A 21,476-nucleotide genomic window follows, 5' to 3' on the forward strand; every position below is an offset into this window, starting at 1 on the left:
TTCTTGAAACATTAGGTTTGTTTCTGTATGCCAATATCCTAAACAAATGCAGCAGAAAAAAAGTATGAGCTAGGTTTTCCAAACTTCTAAAATGTTTATTTAAATCAATGGGACTTTGTGTTACAATAAAAACATTTCCACGTATTACGTTCCAAACGTGTATGGTGGATGACAGATAAAATGCATTAAAGTACAGTATGTGGTGCTGTACATTGTTTATATTGCCCAGAAAGGGGCAATGTCACAGAAAAATGACAAACATGAATCACCAAATTGTTTTTTTTTTTATTATATAAAAGAAAACCTTGATAAAACATTTTCAAATAACGAGAAGCTAACTTACAACTGTTCCAAAACGCAACAATCACAAGACCCTACAACAAGGAAACAATAACGTGAGGAGGCGACAATTTAATAAGGAAAGCAACAAATGTGTCTTCCAGTTTCACACTTTAGTATGAGTGGCAAAGCCTCCATGTTGGAAGGGACAGGGGCACCCGGGCTAAATGCGGTGCAATTGAAGTAGCAAATCACAAGAGGAGAGTATGCCGAGGAAACTTTAAATCACATGAATTCACATTTTTGATGAAATGTTCATCGTGTTTGGATGGAAAGACAGAGCCTGGCGGGTGATTGGGGAGGGACGGTCAAGTCGCTCAGTCGCTGACGTCCATGTCGTCCTCATGGGTGTCGTCGTCACCGTTGGCCTGCCGCGAGTCACCATTGCCATCTGTGTAATGAGGCGACATGGCCGAGTAGTCGGAATCCTTCCTTTCCTGGCGCTCCTTCTCGCTGTCGTAGCCTTGCTCTTCTTCATCGTAATCCCTAGTAATCTGGGACAAGATGACATCGCTCATTATCTGGGCCGCATGCATGTTCAGGTTCAGATTCTGAAAGATCTAGAAAGTTTTGTGTGTGGGTTATTGACAACTCAATAGATCCATCCATTTTCTATGCCGCTTATCCTCACTAGGGTCAAGAGGGTATGCTAGAACCTATCCAGCTGACTTCGGGCAGAAGGCGGGGTATACCCTGGACTGGCAACTCAATACAAAAAGCTGACAAAAATGGCATAATAGGTCCCCTTTAATGTAATTTAATAATTCAGTTAAATAACTTAATGACTTCCTAAGAAGAATCAATTAAAAAAAAGAACAGATTTGTTTTTAATTTTTTCTCTTACTTTTATATCTTTCTCTCCTCCGTCTGACTTCCTCTCTCGCTCTCTTTCTCGCTCTTTGTCTCTGCTCCTCTTTTTCTTACTGGTGGAACGTTCTCGCTCGTCCCGGCTTCGTTCTTTCTCACTGCGGCGTTCCCGCTCTTTATCCCTCTTCTTGTCCTTCTTGTGCCTGCATGGAGAACAAATAACTTAACAAAAGTGGAATTGTGGGAGAAGAAATATTTTTCCCCACTCACCTGCGAGGCGAAGGAGACCTGGAGCCCCTCCTCTTAGGGGACTTCTTAGGAGACCGGCTGCCGCTGCGACTTCTCCTGCGTCTCCTGCAGAGGCGCAACAAAGAAGAAAGATGTTTAGCGTGACAGCAGGAACAGCTTGGAACAAAGAAGGAGGAGAAGTCAACTCACCGACTCACGCTGCGAGACCTTCGGGTGGTGCTGTAACTCTTCGGCGGCGTTTTGGACCTCCTCCTTCCAACATCCTCCTTCTTACGATCTCTGTGGAGTCATTTTTTTTTACATCAGCCAACTCTATCTGAAGCCCCTTTCTCACAGCCTCCAAAGCCCACCATTGTTAGTACTTGTCACTGTTCTTTAGAAAGAAAGAGGGGGGCAGAGTCTACCTGCCAATTTTCTAGCTTTGAAGGTATTATCTGAACACAGAAGCAGGAGGCTGCCTGTGTGAAAACTTTTTGACAATGCAAAGACCTGCACCCACCTGGATCTGCTTCTGGAGCGCCTGCCCCGGTCTCTGGAGCGACTCCGCCTCCTGCGGGGGCTTTTGGAGCGCCGCCTGTTTCTCGAAACGGAGCGCCGTCTTGACCTGCTGCCACTTCGCCTGCAACATCACCACTTCATTTCTGCACTTCAACTGACTAGGCGCCTGTCGCCTCTAATCTTCTAATAATTACCTGCGTCTGGACCTGGATCTGGACCGCCTCCTCCTTGACCTGGAGCGAGAGCGCTTCTTTCTGCTCTCATCTAGCAGATACACACGTGGTAAGTCCAACATGTTACAACACAGAGTACAAAGACAAAAGTAGCACACTTACTTCCTGGTTCTATTGCGGCAGAAATGAGCGACTGCGCCTCTCTCACTCTCTTCATGGCTTCCTCCATTTCCTTGTTGGCGGCATCCGCTTTGAGGCCAGCGCTGAGGTTCAGGCCTGCTGCCAGAGGGTTGAGTCTGCACACAAACACAAAGAGATGTTTGAATCACTGCTTGTCATTCTGACACCTCAGGAGAGCCTGAAGGTCCAGCTTAAGGTCCACTTACTGGGGATCCGTCATGAGCTTCAGCAGCTGATCAGCGGCCTGGAAGATACAACAAAGTATTTAGAATGACTGAAGTAAGTTTCCCCACAAAAAGAATGCCACAAGAGTAATGGTAATAGAGGACTATGACACAGACAACCCGCTAGTGGCTGTGAGCATCATAAGGAATGACATCGCAGCCATTTCATTAGCCACTTCTTCTGGCAATGCATAACATAATCCACTTTGATCTTATTGCAAAAAATGTCAAATATTTATAGTAATTGTTCTAATTAATGTGCGGAATTGATATTTCATTAACCCTCTGGGGGGCCTCTATAAATACAAATCATGTAAATATTTGTATTTTAATCCTCTCAAAGCCTATTTGATTCAATCATATTGTTTTTACTTATTCTGTGGTTGCACTGGGCATGCTCTACTTCTGTGCAGGCAGGCTGCTTGAAGGCCTCTCTGTGGGTGAGTGGGGGTGAGGCCAGTGAATCAGACAGGATGCCCGGCGACCTTATCACATTTACCGCTTGCTCACTAGTTACAGCCATGCACCCTTGATTGACAAGCTCAAATCACATACTGATCCATTGAGGAAGGAGAACACAACCATGCATGGCATAGTATTTAGCTCAGCACTTCCTAGTTTTCATCACTGCCTGCTGTATATGCATGCATTGTGTAGCATGAGTTATGTGGGAATTGCAATGTTACATTAATTTAGTGAAATTATGGGATTATCTTTAAAAAAAATTGCTTTCACCTGAGGGTTCATGTTGGGTCCAGGGAATCCAAATGCAGCCATAGCATCCATGTTTAGACCAGCAAATGGGTTTCCTCCAATCTGCAAGAGAGGAATGTTTACTTGAATTATCCTAGTCGTCTTATGATTATTTGATTCCCAACAAAGAGCATCATACAGCTGGATTGGGAAGGGGGTTGGGCGTGGGCAGAAGTCCTCCTCCGGGCAGGATCCCTGCAACGGCGTTTGCCGGGGCCAGCAGCGACAAAGCTTTGGCCTCATCCGGGATGGAGCCTGTACGGGAACAAACACCAGCATTAGTACGGGAGCGACCACTTCTTCTGCGTGTCAACATATCCAAGCAAAGTCTTCAAAAGGTGCCTTCAAAGTGAGGTGTTTTACCTTCTAGGTGTGCAGACTTTGCCTGAATTCAACACATCATTTTTGCAGTGACACAACTAATGCTGGCATACATCACACTAGTCCAATGAACACTGCCAAGAATGTATCACCTGAAATTGTTTGCTAAGTCATGAACCAAACGTGAGCAAGCCCAGCTCTTCTCCAATTGGCTGTGAGTTTCATTTAGACGTTTACTGAAACAAGCGACTCACTCACGGCGGCTTCGCTACTAAAAAGCACACACAGAGAAAAATCGGAGATACACACAACAGAGAGAATTTTAGGGTGTTTGCCAAAAAGTCTACACAATGTCTATTTACTAAAATGAAACAAAAAAAAAACATCACAGTTAAATATACCACATGACAGTAGTAGCTTCACCCTGCTGTAACATCTCCTTACCTGTCATTCATACAGCAGTCACATTACAGGCTGCATTTTTGCAACCTTACTCACATAATGTCATATTACTGTAGCTCAATCAAATAAATAGCAAGTTTTTCCAGATGTAAAAAAATTCACAATTGATTTTTTTCTGAAAATAATGCCACCTAAAATTGGAACAAACCTGTTAGTGAAAACAAGTGGGTTGCCAAAATGTACACACCATAAAACTAAGAGTTGCTGCTTTATGACAGCCTTCAGTGGTTATAGATGGGAGTCTTGACAATAATGTCTTTATAAAATGTGTCAAATGGTGGAGGTGGGGTGGGGGTCTCATGTGCATAGTCGCCCTTCAGGTCAGCCTGATTATATGTAGGTCTGGGTTCTGGCTGGGCTATTCCAAAACTAAAATGTTGATTTAGATGTATGCTATGGGGCAAAAATGTAAACTTTCTCTACAGTTGTGGGACAAAAATGACCGTTGAAAAGTTCCTCCACCTGGACTAAAGCATTCCATTAGCATGATGCTGCTTACCCACAGTGAACAGTGGTGTCACAGTTAATACACTCCCCCGTTTCAATTCCCCTTACTCTAACAGACAGACATTGTGGACACACACATGACAACATGAAAACAAAAAGAGCACACTGGAGAGAGAGAGAGAGAGAGAGAGAGAAAATGGCTGCAGGAGACAAATAAAGTTGGGTGGTATTTTCTGCAGGACCTTTTCAGTCTACGGGACTGGCTGAGCCAGGAAAAACAACTGTAAAACACAACAACAAAAGAAGACCACTGTTAAATGTTAGGAATTGTACCAACATCGACAACATGTCGGGAAGGCATCTCAAGACAACTTCAGTGCAGTCTTACTACAACGCAAGTATAGCAGTGGCTCACCTTGTTAACCCCATTTGTGTATATTAAGAGTGTAATCTAGACATGATATTTTGTAGTAGTGTATTTTTACTACACACAACTGTACACAGTTTAAGATAAAAGGAGTGATTTAATTGATCATGTCTTTGGACACTATGATTATATCAAAGACAAACGCACTCTGAGCCAATTATCTTGTACCATGCTGATGCAGTTACCAAAAATGGAAAATGAAAAATTTAAACCATGTAGAAAAAAGAATAAAACCATAATTTTATGAAGGAAAAATATTTAACTTAGAATTGTAAAAATTCTCATATAAGTGTAAATCTAGCCTTTTGTATTGTACTAATTTAGGAACTATAAAAATAATCATAAATGAAAAATCTAACTAGAGCCTGTCAAAAACGAATTCTGCCACTTTATTCTTAGTAATTTCCCACTTGTTTTGCTGTCAAAAATTTTGCTCTTTTTTATGTGCAAACATGCATTTCAAATGACATTTTGGAAGCGGGCAATTTACCAATAAATTATGCAACCTCGTGTCTTATCTATGAGGGTGCTTCCTATGAGAGCACCTAGGAGAGATGGGAGGTCAATTTAAAAAGAGAAAGCAGAGACAAAGACATAAGAAAAGGGTGGGGCTTGAATGCTTCCTGGCCTTTGCCATTGTTTACAGTCCCCTGTTGGCGGGCAGAGGACCACTTTCAGCCATCAACCCGGGGGCTGCTTTTGCCTTCTTCACTACAAAACCACACACACACACGCACGCGCAAAAACACACACACGCATACACAAATGACAGAGAGAAGTTTAACAGAGGGTAGTCCGGTATGGAGGAGAACTTCAATAACATAAGATTCCTGTTAGTTAGTTCAGCACCCTCAGTTTTAAATTATTCAACTCAACTTCATGCAGATTTTGGTATATTGATTTTTTTTATTAACTTACAGTTCTAGACACAGTTTGAATCAGACAGATTGCATCACAGTATACCAGAAATCTGGAGTTTAGTTAAGTGTATGCCTTCCACTCTAAATCCCATCTAAATACACGACCATGGCTAGCAAATGAGTGTGGTCTATTTTCTTTGTTGAATCACACACAGGTTTCATGAGGAGACAAACCTTCAGCAAACGGGACCACGATCAGTGCTCGGTCCACAAAAACAGTGTTGGTCAGATGTTGGGACACACCAACAGATTCTGGTTCCTGGAACTTCACAAAACACACCCGTGACGTCACGGGCATGGGGGAATCACTAGTGGAAAAGAAAAAAATAGTATTCAATTAAAGCATGGGAAACAATATAAAAAATCGTTTTTCAAATCAGAACAAACTAAGCAAAAAGTACAACTGTAATGGTGAAATAACTGTGGCTTATTAAAGCATGACTACTGATTTGATCATTGATTTAAGCTAGGTCGCATTTTGTTTACATTTTGTTCACAAACACCGTCCAACTAGAAAAATCAGAATGTGTTCATTGCGTCATTATCCTGATGAAAGAGCTTCGGACATATTTCGGTTGATATCGCTAAAACAGCCAATATCGAGGCTCTCATATCGACTCGTTACTGAATACTAAAACGTTGGGCATTCTATTGTGTAGCATATTCATAAAACGGCGTACTTATTTTAAACCCACAAATTCCTCTCATTCCGTGTTAATGGCTAGTGCACACACAGAACATGTAAAATTAAATAAAATCACAATAACCACGTCGCCATTTCGAACGCAACGTTTCGCGAGGTTAGCTACTTCAGTTGCGCTTCAACTAGCGTTAGCATGCTAGGCCTTGTCTTACATTTAAAACTTGCTGAGGTCTCTAATAACAGAACGTCATTAATGAATCGCCACTTTCTTTAATAAAAGAATGATCAGTAGGTTTACTCACTCTGGTGGAAATAACTTGAGTTCTTCGATGGTTCCAAGGAAACCAAAAAGTGTCCTCATCTGCTCCGATGTTGTGCTCGGCGACACGTTAGTCACCTGGACTACCTTCGTCGTGTAGCTCATGTTTCCCACCGAACTAAGATCACTAACGTCGATTTCTCGGGTTTAGTGACACTTACAATGACGCGTTGGTAATTAAAACGAGTTGTTTGGTATTTAGCTGGCTAGCTCGCTAACTGATACAACAACGGACTACCAGCGTTGCGCGGCCATGTTGAGGGATTAAATGATGCGTTCCGGTTATAGTTGGGAAGTCGGAATTTCCAGGTTCCTGGTGGGCAGACGCTATTTAGAACGCCCACTGCGTTGCTGTACTCTACTTACTGTATTGTTGTGACCGTCCTATTAAAGAATACTTTAAAACAGTAAAATTAAAAATTTCTGAGTGACGTATAACGTCAGTTCGCGTGTGCACATGTGTTCTTTATAGAACTCTTTAATACCCGTGTTGTTACGAATGTCCTTCAACTACGTGTACTTGAACAAGACACGTGGCTCATCATAAGAACACAATGCCACATAGTCATGTGTTTATTATATTTGGTCACGTTATATTTTTGGAAACCATTTTAGTTCATAAATGTAGTACTGCTCTGAGTATATTTGTATATTCCGAGGTGACACAAACGCTCCATCACTGCGAGAGGATGCGATTCAAAAATGGAGGATGGGTTTAGCATGGAACTGTCGGATGTGGACCAAAAGCTACTTTATCTTAGCTGGTTTCATAACTATTAGTGTGAATATTTTTTGCCAGCTTTATCACCTCATCAAATATTGTAATGTACTTTAATGCTAACCAATTGAAACGCGCTCTATAGTTTGGCGACAACCAAAATGCATGTATGGCACAAGTGAATGTGAATTCAAACCCAGTTTGTCAGAAATACTTTAATTCGTGTTATTTATTGTTTTATTATAAAATGCTGATTGATGAACACATACATTTTAGTAGTGGGTTAAAAAAATTAACGTACATACGACTGGTTTAGTACTATTTCACACGCTTAAAACTATATAAAAATACGTCATCTTTAGCGTTTCAACCGCAGCGCTAGCTCCCTTCCCATACAATGGACTATATCGTACATGTTACTGCACATGTGCAGAATGATTCCGGAAGACCTGAGTGATTTAAGAGAAACAGGATTAAACAAATAATATAAATAACAGTAAAATAAATATTTATTAAAAATTGATAGATAATAAATATTAAGTAAAAGCCAGACCAAAGAGGTTGGTCTTGAGCCCGGAATTGGTTTTCAAACTTGATGAAGTAAATTGGCACCCATACTTCACATGCACTAGAGGTCGCCATTTCCTGCTTGAACGCTCCAATCCACTTGCTCCTATAGAGAACACACTGGTCATGTTATTTGCATGGAGATTATCCTCCATGGTTTTATCCTCTCATGGGTCAAAGTTGGGTCAAACAATCTATAGACCGCAATATTTTTAAAAATAAAATGCTGTTGTTGAGTTCTGCTCAAGTTCAGCATACTTTATTGGATGCCAATGGTCCAGGTCGTGTCAATAACATACAAAAAAACAGGGTTGGCATCGGCCCAGTTGCCATGGAGATGAGTCAGCTGGCTGAGATGGATTAGTTTGTCCCATCATCTCCATGGAAACCGTACTAACGCCATCCTGTGATTAAGGGCATGTGACGTATACTGTATAAGGAAAAAAAAAACAACAAAACACACCAGGTCATCCTAGATTTTAAATGGCATGGTTTGAACAAAATGCTTTAATCCCAACTGTTTTCAAAGAAACGGTCTCCATGACAGCCACACTTGTATTACACAACTAGCATATGTTAGCTTGTTCCTTATAAAGCCCCCCAAAAAAGTCTTGTGGCATGATGACTAAGCGCCGACTTCATTATAGTCAGCGTCACCAGTGATCTCCTAGAGGAACAATACAGCGTTTGTTCAACATAATCCCTACACCTGGATTAGAACTGGACTGAGACAAGCAAGTTGAGGCATTTTATATCCCAATTTAATGATCCAATTTCTGCTTTTTAGCAAGGTATTTCTTAATGTATATACAATACATATGTATATTTTTTAATTAACATTTCCTTGTGATCATTTGGGAATATTTTGGTCAGTTTTATATTTACCTTTAATACAGCCGGTGCAAACTCCAATCATAATAATCAACATATAATTTAATTAAAACAGCAACACAGTATTATTCTTTTAAAGACATTTCTTGGATTTCAGTGTATCTCATTAAATTGTATAAAAAAAGCACAAACCTATTGCAACACATTCTAATTCAATGAATAATCCGGCTTCTGCCATTGAGACATTCAGCACAGGATATCAACACAATAGGATTCTTGTTCACGGTCTACTATTTAACCTCATTGGCCCAAAAGAGAGGAAAAAAAAAAGCTTTACAGTGTAGACGGTGAGAGGGGACTGGACGGATAAATACCTCAAATCTATCGTGTGAGAGCGCAGGCTTGTACTTTTCTACTTCAAGAGTTTGCTTTGTGCACACAGGCATCATGGTCAGCAGGTAAGTTATCTTTTTTAAAATATTGTATATATTTTGTTGTAACACTATGTCATCAATGACAAAGTGGCTTTAGTATTTACAGCAAATGTAAATACCCCTGAGGTGACCCAATCAGAAATGTTCCAAATTAACTATTCATGTAAAGTCATTTAATGTATTTCTATGACTTCAAACAGATTTGAACACCCAGCCGGCGGCTACAAGAAAATATTTGAGACATGTGAGGAGCTTGCTGAGCCCCTTCCAGCAACAGTCATAGGTAGATTCCAAATTCTTAACAATCTGTCTGCATTTACTCCCACAAATAGAGATTTCCATCACCCAAAATGCTTATTGTTCTGTTCCTCAGGGAGGATTCCTTCCTTTCTGAAGGGAAGTCTTCTGCGATTGGGTCCAGGTCTTTTCGAGGTGGGAGATGAGCCCTTCTACCATCTCTTTGACGGACAGGCGCTCATGCACAAATTTGACTTCAAGAATGGCCAGGTCACCTACTTTCGCAAGTAAGCAAGCTGGTAGTTTGAATCAATATTCTCGGTTTTAAAGTTATAGCCACATTTTCTCTCTCATTACTGAGCTCTTGTCTCTCATTTCTCATGTTGTGTTCCATCTAGATTCGTCAAAACTGACGCCTACGTCCGAGCCATCACAGAGAAGCGTGTCGTGATCACAGAGTTTGGAACGTTTGCCTATCCTGACCCCTGCAAGAACATCTTCTCCAGGTATGAATCCATGTTATACCTTAAAGCATCTTCTTGTTTATTCAAAGATTCTGCGATGTGTTGCAGGTTTTTCTCCTACTTTAAAGGTGTAGAGGTCACAGATAACTGCTTGGTCAATGTCTATCCGGTGGGTGAGGATTTTTATGCTGTGACAGAAACCAACTACATCACCAAAGTGGACACTGACACACTGGACACGCTGAAAAAGGTGTGAAAACATCACACTATGAGGAAACAACGGCCGCTGGTCAAACGCTTTACCCACGTCTGCTACTACAGGTCGACATGTGCAACTATGTCAACGTCAACGGTGTGACAGCGCACCCCCACATCGAGAGAGACGGCACGGTGTACAACATCGGAAACTGCATGGGGAAAGGAGCCACGCTGGCTTATAACATTGTCAAGATTCCACCCACACAGAAAGGTTCATGTCACATTATAGAAAGTTTTCCAGGCTTTGTATTAAGATGTGTAGCGAAGCCTTTTTTTTTTTTTTCATTTTAACAAAGCTGTCCTCTTTCCTTCATGATCTAGTTTTCTTCTATTTCACTTCCTGTTCGTCCCAATACTTTTGTCCACTTAGTGAGCATAAACATCCATGTCATACAGACAAGTCGGACCCCATCGAGAAGTCCAAGGTGGTGGTTCAGTTTCCCAGTGCTGAGAGGTTCAAGCCCGCCTATGTGCACAGGTGAGTGAACCGCCATTGGTTCTAGGTTTCCGTACCAACTAAGCACGCCAGAAAAGCTCTTCTTGGTCTCTCATTCCAGCTTTGGCATGTCCGAAAACTACTTTGTCTTCGTGGAGACCCCCGTGAAAATCAACCTTCTAAAGTTCTTGAGTGCCTGGAGCATCCGAGGTTCCAACTACATGGACTGCTTCGAGTCCAACGAGAGCCAAGGAGTGAGTCAGCATGGCCTCTCAAGTCCAACCAAAAAAACATCTCAAAGGATCATCACACATCACATCAGCAAAACAGCAAAATGTCATGTTACCATACATTTAATACCTAAAAACATGTGAAGCACCACAAGATGCATCAGGCACCTTTAAAGGTTTATTTTCCTTTAGTTTGATTATAAAAGCTCTTTATACTTACATGCAGAAAATAACTATAAAACCCCATAAGGTGACAGCATCACTCACCATTGTTTTTAGTTTTATTATACAGTGGTTATTACCATTTTTTAAAAACTACAATTAGGTGACAGTATTGCTTCGGTGACTTGTATATATGACACATCACACACCTGTTAACTTTACCTGATTTCCTATGTGTAAAATTGCTCATTTTGTGGTTATTGTAGACGTTGTTCCACATCGCCAAGAAGGACCCAGGGGAGTACATTGACCACAAGTTCAAAGGAGCACCCATCGGCATGTTCCACCACATCAACACCTACGAGGACAATGGCTTTGTTGTGTTTGACTTGTGTGCATGGAAGGGGTGAGAGTGCTGTTACATTTGAATAAGCACACATTTTTTACAGTGTTTTATAGTGCTGTGTTTGTGGTATGTGTGCAGCTTTGAGTTTGTGTATAATTACCTTTGGCTGGCCAACCTGAGGGCCAACTGGGAAGAGGTGAAAAAGGCAGCCATGATAGCTCCCCAGCCAGAGGTCCGCAGATACGTCATTCCCTTGGATGTCCACAAGGTGAACCATATTAGTTTTATCCTCCAAAGAGAACCCACAGCAACTCTTGTGTTTTACCTCTGATTGGCTAGGAAGAGCAAGGGAAGAACCTGGTCAGCTTGCCCTACACCACAGCTACAGCAGTGATGCACGCTGATGGGACCATCTGGCTGGAGCCTGAGGTGCTGTTTGCTGGACCTCGCCAAGGTACACACTCAGTCATTATAAACACCGGCTCAAAGTACACATATGGTATATTTAACTCTCCATTTCATATGCTTGTAGCTTTTGAGTTCCCGCAGATCAACTATGAAAAGTATGCAGGGAAAAATTACACTTACGCCTACGGCCTGGGACTCAACCACTTCATACCTGACAGGGTATGCAACATGCTTTATATGGGCAATACACAGAAACATACAGTAGATCTTTGGTTTCACTTTTGGTCCATTTTTGTCTGCAGATCTGCAAGTTGAACGTCAAGACCAAGGAGACCTGGGTTTGGCAAGAACCAGACTCCTACCCTTCAGAACCCCTTTTTGTCCAGACTCCTGATGGTGTAGATGAGGATGATGGTACATATATACATATATTTTTGTATTTTTTCATTGGACTTTTCTTAGTTAAGATCTGTTGGATGGATCTGGTTGATGTTAGCTAGTTTGCAAAAACAACAACTTAACTGCTGAAGTCTCTTGTTTGAAGTCTTGCATGACAGAGTTTGAACTACCATACTTGTTTGGGGCAATATCGAGGCAACGTTTCTACCAAAATGTTGTCTAATTATGACTGCAAGTCTATAAGACTGTGCTTTTCTGTTACAAGAGTGGAGGCCTCACTTCCATCGTGTCCTCCTCAGGTGTGTTGCTGACCATTGTGGTGGCTCCCGGGTCCCAGAGACCAGGATATCTCCTCATCCTCAACGCCAAGGATCTGTCTGAGATCGCCAGAGCGGAAGTGGAGTGCACCATCCCTGTCACCTTCCACGGCATGTACAAGCCACAGTAGTGACTTCAGTAAAGAGATCCCTTCTCAGGCTCATTTCATGTTTATGTCTATGTATAAAAATATGAATAAAGCTCTCTCGATAAATGGTGCTACTTTGTTTACTTTTGATCCAAGAGTGTAATTACTTGAAATAAGCAGTCCAAATTCTTGAGATATTTGCAGAGATTTGATGTGTTGCCATAGAAAATCCTATTATTACCCGAGTATTCAAACATGTTTCTACAGTCTGCTTTTTTTTACACAATTATTTTTCCAAAGTAAAAGCAAATCTGATTACCAGCATGTCACCTCTCAATCTGAAGAATGTTGCAATCAAGACGGATGTGAGGTCTCTGAATGCAACACAGACTTAACGTTCTTCACATTCTAAGCAACCGGAATAAACTCACTTTAGATTAACACGGTCAGAGGTGTGAATGTAACAATATGGTTATTACAAATGTACACACACTTATGTATTCATTTAAAGGTGTACCTATGAATTATGAAGTATTCAGGCACAAATATAATATAATACAACAAAGTATTTTTACATATTTATTGTATTTTTTCCCCTTCAAACACGCACACACACACAAGGGCTGGTTTGTTTCCAACAAAGATTACATGAAACATGATCGTTCAGAACGAGTTTAAAAACACAGTAAAAACAAATTGCTCAATGGAAAACTAATTTGGAACTTGTTTGCACAGTAAGGTGTTTAAACTAAACCTAAATGCAACAACAGTACCTAAATAATAGCAACCCAAATAAAGATAAAATAATATAACAACTGCAAAGTCAAATGAAAGTGATGAGCAAACCTCTGTCTGCACGCACTGAACAAAAACAGAAAGACGTGGTGGTAGTTTAGGTTATACATATATTAATCATGTATGTATGTATGTATGTATATTCCTAGAAATAAAGTGCAAATCTGTGGATCGGGTGAAAGTGACAGTTGTGATCCACCCGCTCATGCAATCAGAGCCCTTTACACTGGCTGCTTTATTTACACACCCAACCAAGTAACATTCACAACCTATTTATGCTTATATAGTATTTTCTGTGTACTTTTGCCTTTACGTATTTCCTATGGATTATATCCCTGTGTAAGGGAATGATATATGACAGCCAATCAGTATTCATAAATAGAATTTCAGCTCATAATTGTATGCTTTTTTGTTATGTTGCACCTCCAATGAGGGTCAATAATTTACAGTTAAGTGACCACCGAGGCCGGCTCAAGTGGTGCAAACCAATCTAGTATTGTGGAACTTTCTTACGGCTTTATTTGTTTGAAAGTGCATGGCAAGACAACACCCAACCTTTTTTCGTGTTGTTTTTAAACTGAGAGCATTAGTTGGTCTCGTAGGTGGACAGGAGGGCGGCGTCGACGGGCTCCATGCAGGAGGGGCAGGTGAAGGACCTCATAAGCCAGTCGTCTATACAGTCCATGTGGTAGATGTGCATGCATGGCAGGAACCGCACCGGGTCGCCGTAGACGAAGTCCAGCATGCAGATCACACACCTGCAAAACACAGGTTCATTAGTGGGTATATTGCATATCCAATGGTCGCCAGCCAATCCCAGGGCACATATAGACAAACAACCATTCACACTCACATTCATACCTATGGACAATGTGGAGTCACCAATTAACCTAGCATGTTTTTGGAATGTGGGAGGAAACCGGAGTACACAGAGGAAACCCATGCATGCACGACGAGAACATGCAAACTCCACACAGAGATGCCAGAGGGTGGAATCAAATCGGGTCTCCTAGCTGTGTGGCCTGTGCGCTAACCACTTTGTCTGTCAGACAGATTTTCATACATTGTATTTGATATAATCGTATTGCATGTGCACCTAATAAAGGGGTGACTATATGTAGAGAGCCAATTTGGTCTAAATACTTTAGTATAAAAAATATTTAAGAATGCACTCCTTACTCTCTGATCTTTTTCTCCGAGCCGTCTTGCCCTCCGTCATACACGCCTTTGGGCAGGTGCTGGATCAGTCCGATGCGCTGGGCGATGCGGATCTGTTCCTCCTCTGTCAGCTGGGTGGCTAGACGGGTCTGGCTGGGTGTGGGATGGTACATGGGCATGTGAGACTGCTCCTGTTGACAAACCAGCCATTGTACAAAGGTGTCATTCTTTGTATTTTCCAATGTGTAAAAGACAACATCATAGCCCCCAGCATGCTGTTATGTGGATGGTGGCTCTGTATTCATTTTGTGGTTTTAATTTGATTTGGCCCTGTTGTAGTTTTGCACAATACTTAATAAGTAAGATAAATCAGCTCACTATAATATGTACGTATGTTAGGTATGTGCTGAAAATCTTCCCCAGTGACCAGCTAGCGTGATGCTCATGCTAGCAAGAGCTCATGGTATTTAGATTCATTCTTATTGACAAGTACTTAGAAAACTTGACTCAGTGACACAAATAACGTTGGTCTTTTCTCAGGCCGCAACAATTATTCCAGTAATTCGATTTTAAAATAACCTGATTATTTATATATTTTGCTGCGAGGAATCGCTTACAAAGAAGGAAGTAGGAAGAAGGAAGCAGGCTTTTGAAGACACAGGTAGATTGAAGAGGCTAGAGAAAATGACAAGGCTATGAAGGAGAAGGAAAACAAAATGTAAAAAAACAGACACTCTCACAAGGAGCTCCTGCTGGATGACATGTAAAATGTGGAAGAAGTTTATAGTGGCTGTATTTTAATGATGATAAACCGGTACAAGGCGTATCGATAATAGGATTAAATATCCCAATATTTCAAATGATCTATATAGTGTTGGGCATCTAATCCGGTTCAGAACGACCATCGAGAGAAAGTTTGCATGGTTTAAATGAGGATACTAACCATAATCCTTTCATCCTATTATCAAGTAGTATATAAATACTAAACTATTAAAGTTGAATATAAATGTTTAGAAGTACACTTTCACAATAGCAGCAGGATGTTTGAATTGCACTTTATTTTGACCACACATCCATGCAAAACAAAGATGCATAATAAAGATGATGTTGTGATGTTCGGTGTTCACAGGTACATGTTGACATTTTTGAGGTACACACATTATAAGCTTATGGTGTTGGAATTGCACTGATGTTGATGTGTTCAGGTCAGAATCAAGTTATATAAACGTGTCATACTCGTATTACAAGTTATGACTACTCCTTTTTGGGAATGTAATGTGTGATCTGTGCATGAGGCAGTGACAAGATTGTGAACTTTTTATACAACTATATAAAAGATGAGCACATAAAAAAACTACTATAGCATACGAAGCATCCTATCAGATTGCTCTGATGTCATCCTCTATACTGCCCACTGCCACACGGGGGCATATTTGTGGGGTATCGACCATTCATGATTATGACATGCTGTAATGTACAGTACAGTTTATTTCAGTATTCAATTATTTAATATAATCGTATTTTTGACAATCTTACACAACGGATGAAGTTGTTAATGAATAACAAAACTTGCAAATGGCAATGCTCACCTGGTAAGGCGGAGGTGGCTCCAAGTCGGCATCTGTCACGTCCCCGAAACTCGCCCTGTCCGACTGGGTTTCATGAAGCAGAGAGATGTCGTCCGATGTCGGGGATTTCAGGCAGTTCCCCATTTTTTAATCTACTCCTGGTTCAGGGTTTCCACAAAAAAGACCCTCTGAAATACCAACGACGCCCGCGGTGGCTTGTTGTTTTTATTCTGATGTCACAAAACAGGGTTAATTCACTCCAAAGACATCCTATGCATGTTTATGCAACTCCCACGGATACTTCTCAGAGTTAGTGGTTAAGAGTTTCAGCTCATGTTTCCACAAAAAACATGCACCTCAACACCAAAACAAAAGAACTCCTGCTAACGGCGAGCTAGCTACTTTTGTCCACCAGCTGGGTGACTTCCTTGATTGGCGACGCTCATTTTACACTTGGATCGAATTCTGTGATAAATATCTACGGCAAAATCCACTGTCACTGTTAAATTAAACTGTATAAAGCTCAAACAGCATCGACAAAACCGCGTTTTACCTCCACGACTAACACTTTCATCAAGACTTTAAAGCTGCCTTGTCTTGCTAGCTCCTTCTTTAACCCTACATGCTAAAGTGTCGTTTGGATATGACGTCACGATATAAATCTTTCATGTGATTGGCTCGTTTCACCAGATCCAAAACAATGCCCAGGTCCGCCCCCTTTCTAATTACAACATAAAGAGAATGTGTTATTTACGCACATTTATGACGAAAAAAAACATAAAAACGAATTTATTTTAAGAATATATTTTCTAATTTTATGTTGATTTGTATGTATAATGGGTTTAACTATATTCTTACATCTTCATTTTCCTATACACTTATGTCTGATGTTCAGTATACAGCATGTAATTATAAATAAAAATAAAGTGTTACACTGCTCATGTGTCCAAATGCAGTTCAGAATAAATGAATCGGAAGTTTTGCCTTAATCAAATGTCTGTTACAGTCTGCAATTCAGCAGGTAAGATGTTCCAAAGCCTGGAAGCAGCTAAGAACAAGACCAATCAACCCACTGTTTGTAATTGGACAGGGGGACCTTAGGAACTGTTGGTTGGCTTTGCTGGTTGTTGGTTAAAAGGTAACACAAATAAGAACCAAGAATTGCCTTTAAAAAACACATTTTAATGTTAAAATCAACTATGAAACAGACTGGACGCCAGTGCACAGAGCCCAGAAATGGAATGATGTGACTCTGTTTACAGGAGTTGGTCAACATCATTTTGTACCAGTAGTAAGCGGTTGAGTAATGACTGGTTGATACCAACATATACAAGACACCACAGTAATCAATGTGAAAACTAATGAAAGTCTGCATAGCCATTTCAAGATCTCTGACCAGTAAGCAGATTTGATCCCAAACACAACGCACACAATTAAAAGTGATGTAAAATGAACAATTCTGTTTAGATACCGCTAAATGTTTTATGCATTTCCCCCTGTTTTGTTTTTACTGGAACATTGAACATTTCACTAGGTATTGGAGTGCCATTATCAATGTCGCTCTATTAAACTATGACTCATATTTTTAGAATCATTAGTGTTTTGCAAGGCTCAATAAATACACACTGGTGGACTTAAGGACACATTTATTTGTATTTACAGCTATTATACACTTAAAAACCAACAATCCCCCCCCGGAACTCATGATGCAAATCTATCTTTTTTTTGTAATCACAAATTTGGCCATGTCCCATGTGATTAAAACAAATACACAACAAACCTTTTATACAGCTTGCCAGCCTTTAACCCGTTATTTATTCTCTCTAAATGTTACAAACAGCCTCTGTACATTATTATTAAGCGATAAGAGTAATGTTTACTTGCGTCAGAAATGTATATGCTGTGTCTGTCTACAGTCATTGTCTGCAGTGGTTATACAATATTCACAAGGCAATTGAAATAAATGGTGTTCCCGATAGATTCCATCTGTAAAGGGTGTCGACCGGCAAAAAACAAACAGGAATGACAACGTAAAAAGTGTTTAAAGGTTCAAGAGTTGGCGGAGGCATCATTGAGCAACAATGCTGGTTTAAATAACAAAGCATCTCCTCTCTATTATTGTACGACTGCATTCTTATCTCACAAGTTATTGATAAAATTGATAAAACGGAAATAACGCTTCCCACCCCTCGCATTCCATGCACATTCATTCGTATTGTAGAAAAAAATCCAGCATTGTTGTTGTTAATTGTTTATACAGCATGTCTGGTAAAGTATGAGAGTGTGCTGTGTCAGCTTCTTGTATGCATTGACGATCATAATATATTTACAAAGACGTATAGGAAAGTGTTGTCAATAAATAATCCGAAAACAATCTTTGCTTATAAAAACATCTATTGGCATTGAATAATTTGTGTGCAAAGGTGTGCAAAAATCTTAAGCCACAATTAGCTAAACATTGTCTCTCTGTTTGTTAGTTAGCTTCTGGTTAAGGATCGTACCACTTTGATTCTGGTGGGTGACTCAAACAGTGGAAATAAATTCCAAATCTTTTACACCCTATGTAAAGTATCATTTCTTTATTTTAGAGGTGGCCTAAGACCTTTGCACAATCCCTCCATCCTGTGGCTCTGCATTAAAGTACTGTGCCCTATCTTCAGTACAAGGCAGGAAGTACACTTTTTTTTAAGTTGTGTTTTGTGAATCAGCAACTACAATTCCAGGAAGAAGTGTTCTGTGTTGTTTCGGATACTGTAACTAAGACAACGCTGTACATTGCAGCAAAGAGTCACCGTCTCCTCTTTTCCTAGCACCTGTCGTCCTCCTCTGTGTCACTCAGTTGGTCGCAGCCCGCCACCGAGGCCGTCTGCGCCAGACGCTTCCGGAAGTGTCCGTTGGGGACCTGCCAGCCAGTCCGCAAGCGAGGGCGAGCTGAGCTGACAGTGTTTGAGCGTCCCAGACTGCAGGCCACGGCCGCCTCAAAGGTCAACGTCTCCATGGGGCCGGTGGGATCCGGGCTGTGGTCCTCCTCTTGAGAGGCCAGGAAGGGCTCAGATGGGTAGCGACGAGGCGGGGAAGGGTGGTGACCCGGCTCGCTCCCTCTTTCGCCCATCACTTGGTCTTGCCTTGGAGTCTCCGGGCTGCCTTGCTCATCATCTTCGTCGATAGAGGGGTCAGCGCGGCACACCAGGGGGGAGTAGGAGATGTGAGGGCGAGAGCGGGTTGGCGTTTGCGATGAGGGTCGACGGACACTGGGGGTGCTAGACTCGGATGTGGAGGGCACAGGGCTGTCGGAGCTGTTACCCTGAGGATGGTAGAAATAATAATCAGTATTTTATATTATATAGGGACAATTTGGAGACACCTTAATTAATCAACTTGTAGTTGTGTTCAACCGCTGGGTGTAAGAACACGACAACCCTGATCCCAAATGCTCTTTTTTGAGTGGATGAACATTCCCAAGGACACACCCAGAAGACATGAAGCTTCTGGGTAGCTGCATATTTGCTTTTTGTTTTGTATACCTGTTTGTCTCTGGGGTTTGTCCTCTCCGCACTTGAGGAGCGTGACGGCTGCAGACTGCGTTCCTCAGAGTTGCAACGAGATGTGTCCGGAGACAAAAGGTGGCAGCGCTCCTTGGATCGACCTCTCTCTTTGTCGCCCTGCTGCCAGTGCTCAGACCGAGACACTATAGTGATGACAAAACAGGTTGAAATTGTCTATTAAATACAGAATAGATGATTGAGGACTTGAAGATGATGTCACGACAACAGCAGGACTGACCTGCAGCCTTGTAGCTTTTGTGGCGAGGTCGATAAAACCTCTCCGGACTTTTCTCCTCCTGCCAAAGACCATTGACCCGGTGGTCGGCCACAGTGGAGGCAGAACGCTTCATTGATCCGCCTGAAGCCTCCGTCTGCAAACACGCACAAACACATACATTACAATGAGATCATTTGGGTTACAGAGCGTTTCATTTGCATGCTGTATCGTTGGTTCATGCACCTTTTCTCAGGTCAAACTCAAGCACTAGCAACCAGTCAGATAGCTATTTGTAAATAAACACAGCAATACAACAAACAATTAAAAGATTTTCAACAGCAGTTGGCAAACATTCCCAACCAACTATCGCTGCACTCAATTCCATGTCTACTTGAATGTAGACTGTAATTGTTTGTAAAAGGAATAGTTATATATACTTAATACATATATTTAAATATATATTTGTAAGTATAGCCAAACTTTTGACTTGTACTAAATTATTTTTGTGGAAAATAAATAATTAAAAACGTTTTTGGATTTTTGTACAATAATAAAGGGGATTTGGTATAACAACTAAAATGTTTATTGGAATAACAAAGGTGGTGTTATTTTATTAATATTTTATTAGAATTTATTATTATTTTGTTTAGAAATTATTATAATTATAAAGTAAAAATAAAGTATTAAAGTATTTCAATTTTCTGAAAATATTTGTATCATTATATAGTGTATGTGTATTAATTTAATTTCACTGTTTTTATTATTAATTATTTTTAATAGGTCAATTTTATGTATTTGTTTATTAAACATATTTACAGACAGTATTATGCTATAAACCAGGGGTGTCCAAATATTTCTGCAGAGGGTTGTATACAGAAAAATCAAAGGACGTGGGTCCAGTAAGATATTATTATTATTATTAATCTATATATGTTTTATTAAATATTAAATGAAACATAAAATCATTCCAACATAGGTCAAGTTATGCTAATTTGATCATTATATGTTAACAATCATTGTTAGTGTAATATCATGTTCACCCATCAATCCATTTTCTATTTCACTTGCCCTCATTAGGGTCAAGGGTGAGCTGAAACCTAACCCCGGTGACTTTGGTGGGGTACACCATGGACTGGTTGCCAGCCAATCACAGGTTATATTTTGTTAAAACATTAAATGTTTCAACTTTTTCTCTTTTCAAGGTGGCCCTAATCCTCCCTCTTAATGTTTGGTTGCAATTCTATGTATAGAACATTCCATGGGCACCAATACAAATTGAGCTAAGGACTGCAAATGGTTCCTTGTTTCATGACAAAATGTTTCATGATCGCAAAAGGGATGGAAACACATCATTTGTCCATTTTGGTGCCCACATATTAAGGTACATTTTATTCACCTACGTAACAAGCTATATCTATTTTTATTGTAATTTCAAGCATTGCAGTTAAAAATCAACCACTTTTCAGACCTTGAAGACATGGAAAACAAACTCCATTCATTCATGGGGACCCTGCAGCCACATCTGGGCAGCCACG

At 40.6% G+C, this 21,476-nt stretch overlaps 4 protein-coding genes across 6 annotated transcripts in view; 1 reads left to right on the forward strand and 3 right to left on the reverse strand.

The window, feature by feature from the left end:
• Positions 1–70: 70 nt before the first annotated feature.
• Positions 71–7,054, reverse strand: srsf11 (serine and arginine rich splicing factor 11). Its single transcript, XM_058066486.1, has 12 exons — positions 6,746–7,054; positions 5,975–6,108; positions 3,363–3,478; positions 3,206–3,286; positions 2,453–2,490; positions 2,229–2,362; positions 2,088–2,157; positions 1,895–2,014; positions 1,585–1,674; positions 1,417–1,500; positions 1,184–1,349; positions 71–833 (listed from the first exon to the last, which is right to left on the reverse strand). The coding sequence occupies exons 1-12, from the start codon at positions 6,865–6,867 to the stop codon at positions 657–659; spliced, it is 1,332 nt and encodes a 443-aa protein (XP_057922469.1). The 5' UTR covers positions 6,868–7,054; the 3' UTR covers positions 71–656.
• Positions 7,055–7,515: 461 nt separating this feature from the next.
• On the forward strand, positions 7,516–12,806 carry rpe65a (retinoid isomerohydrolase RPE65 a). The gene is made up of 14 exons (XM_058066483.1): positions 7,516–9,336; positions 9,513–9,595; positions 9,686–9,836; positions 9,948–10,055; positions 10,122–10,263; positions 10,335–10,482; positions 10,668–10,749; positions 10,829–10,961; positions 11,366–11,505; positions 11,584–11,713; positions 11,785–11,899; positions 11,978–12,072; positions 12,156–12,267; positions 12,552–12,806. The coding sequence occupies exons 1-14, from the start codon at positions 9,326–9,328 to the stop codon at positions 12,698–12,700; spliced, it is 1,599 nt and encodes a 532-aa protein (XP_057922466.1). The 5' UTR covers positions 7,516–9,325; the 3' UTR covers positions 12,701–12,806.
• Positions 12,807–13,691: 885 nt separating this feature from the next.
• Positions 13,692–16,827, reverse strand: LOC131125196 (RING finger protein 11-like). Its single transcript, XM_058066489.1, has 3 exons — positions 16,201–16,827; positions 14,633–14,802; positions 13,692–14,211 (listed from the first exon to the last, which is right to left on the reverse strand). Exons 1-3 carry the CDS (start codon positions 16,321–16,323, stop codon positions 14,040–14,042), a joined length of 465 nt encoding a protein of 154 aa, XP_057922472.1. The 5' UTR covers positions 16,324–16,827; the 3' UTR covers positions 13,692–14,039.
• A 665-nt stretch (positions 16,828–17,492) lies between these two features.
• The window catches only part of LOC131125181 (voltage-dependent R-type calcium channel subunit alpha-1E-like), a 55,801-nt gene continuing 51,817 nt past the window's right edge, over positions 17,493–21,476 (reverse strand). For 2 of the 3 annotated variants that reach the window (XM_058066461.1, XM_058066460.1), the window contains 3 exons: positions 19,963–20,095; positions 19,704–19,867; positions 17,494–19,483 (listed from right to left, as the gene is read on the reverse strand). In XM_058066461.1, the coding sequence (XP_057922444.1) occupies positions 18,986–19,483; positions 19,704–19,867; positions 19,963–20,095 (795 nt within the window). In that variant the 3' untranslated portion in view covers positions 17,494–18,985. Of the gene's footprint in view, positions 19,484–19,703; positions 19,868–19,962; positions 20,096–21,476 lie in introns of all 3 variants that reach the window. The other variant, XM_058066462.1, reaches the window with a different exon arrangement.

Source organism: Doryrhamphus excisus, chromosome 3, assembly GCF_030265055.1.
Source record: "Doryrhamphus excisus isolate RoL2022-K1 chromosome 3, RoL_Dexc_1.0, whole genome shotgun sequence".
NCBI lineage: Eukaryota > Metazoa > Chordata > Actinopteri > Syngnathiformes > Syngnathidae > Doryrhamphus > Doryrhamphus excisus.

Excerpts from the sequence above, each read along its gene's own strand:
- srsf11 (XM_058066486.1), bottom strand. The coding sequence starts at position 6,867 with ATGAGCTACACGACGAAGGTAGTCCAGGTGACTAACGTGTCGCCGAGC. Across the intron at positions 3,479-5,974 it reads CGTGGTCCCGTTTGCTGAAG|GCTCCATCCCGGATGAGGCC; the intron begins GTTTGTCTCCTC and ends GTTCCCGTACAG. Across the intron at positions 2,158-2,228 it reads TGCCGCAATAGAACCAGGAA|ATGAGAGCAGAAAGAAGCGC; the intron begins GTAAGTGTGCTA and ends TGTATCTGCTAG.
- rpe65a (XM_058066483.1), top strand. Across the intron at positions 10,483-10,667 it reads GATTCCACCCACACAGAAAG|ACAAGTCGGACCCCATCGAG; the intron begins GTTCATGTCACA and ends CATGTCATACAG. Across the intron at positions 11,900-11,977 it reads GTTTGCTGGACCTCGCCAAG|CTTTTGAGTTCCCGCAGATC; the intron begins GTACACACTCAG and ends ATATGCTTGTAG.
- LOC131125196 (XM_058066489.1), bottom strand. The coding sequence starts at position 16,323 with ATGGGGAACTGCCTGAAATCCCCGACATCGGACGACATCTCTCTGCTT. Across the intron at positions 14,803-16,200 it reads AGCCACCTCCGCCTTACCAG|GAGCAGTCTCACATGCCCAT; the intron begins GTGAGCATTGCC and ends GTTTGTCAACAG. Across the intron at positions 14,212-14,632 it reads TCGGAGAAAAAGATCAGAGA|GTGTGTGATCTGCATGCTGG; the intron begins GTAAGGAGTGCA and ends TGTGTTTTGCAG.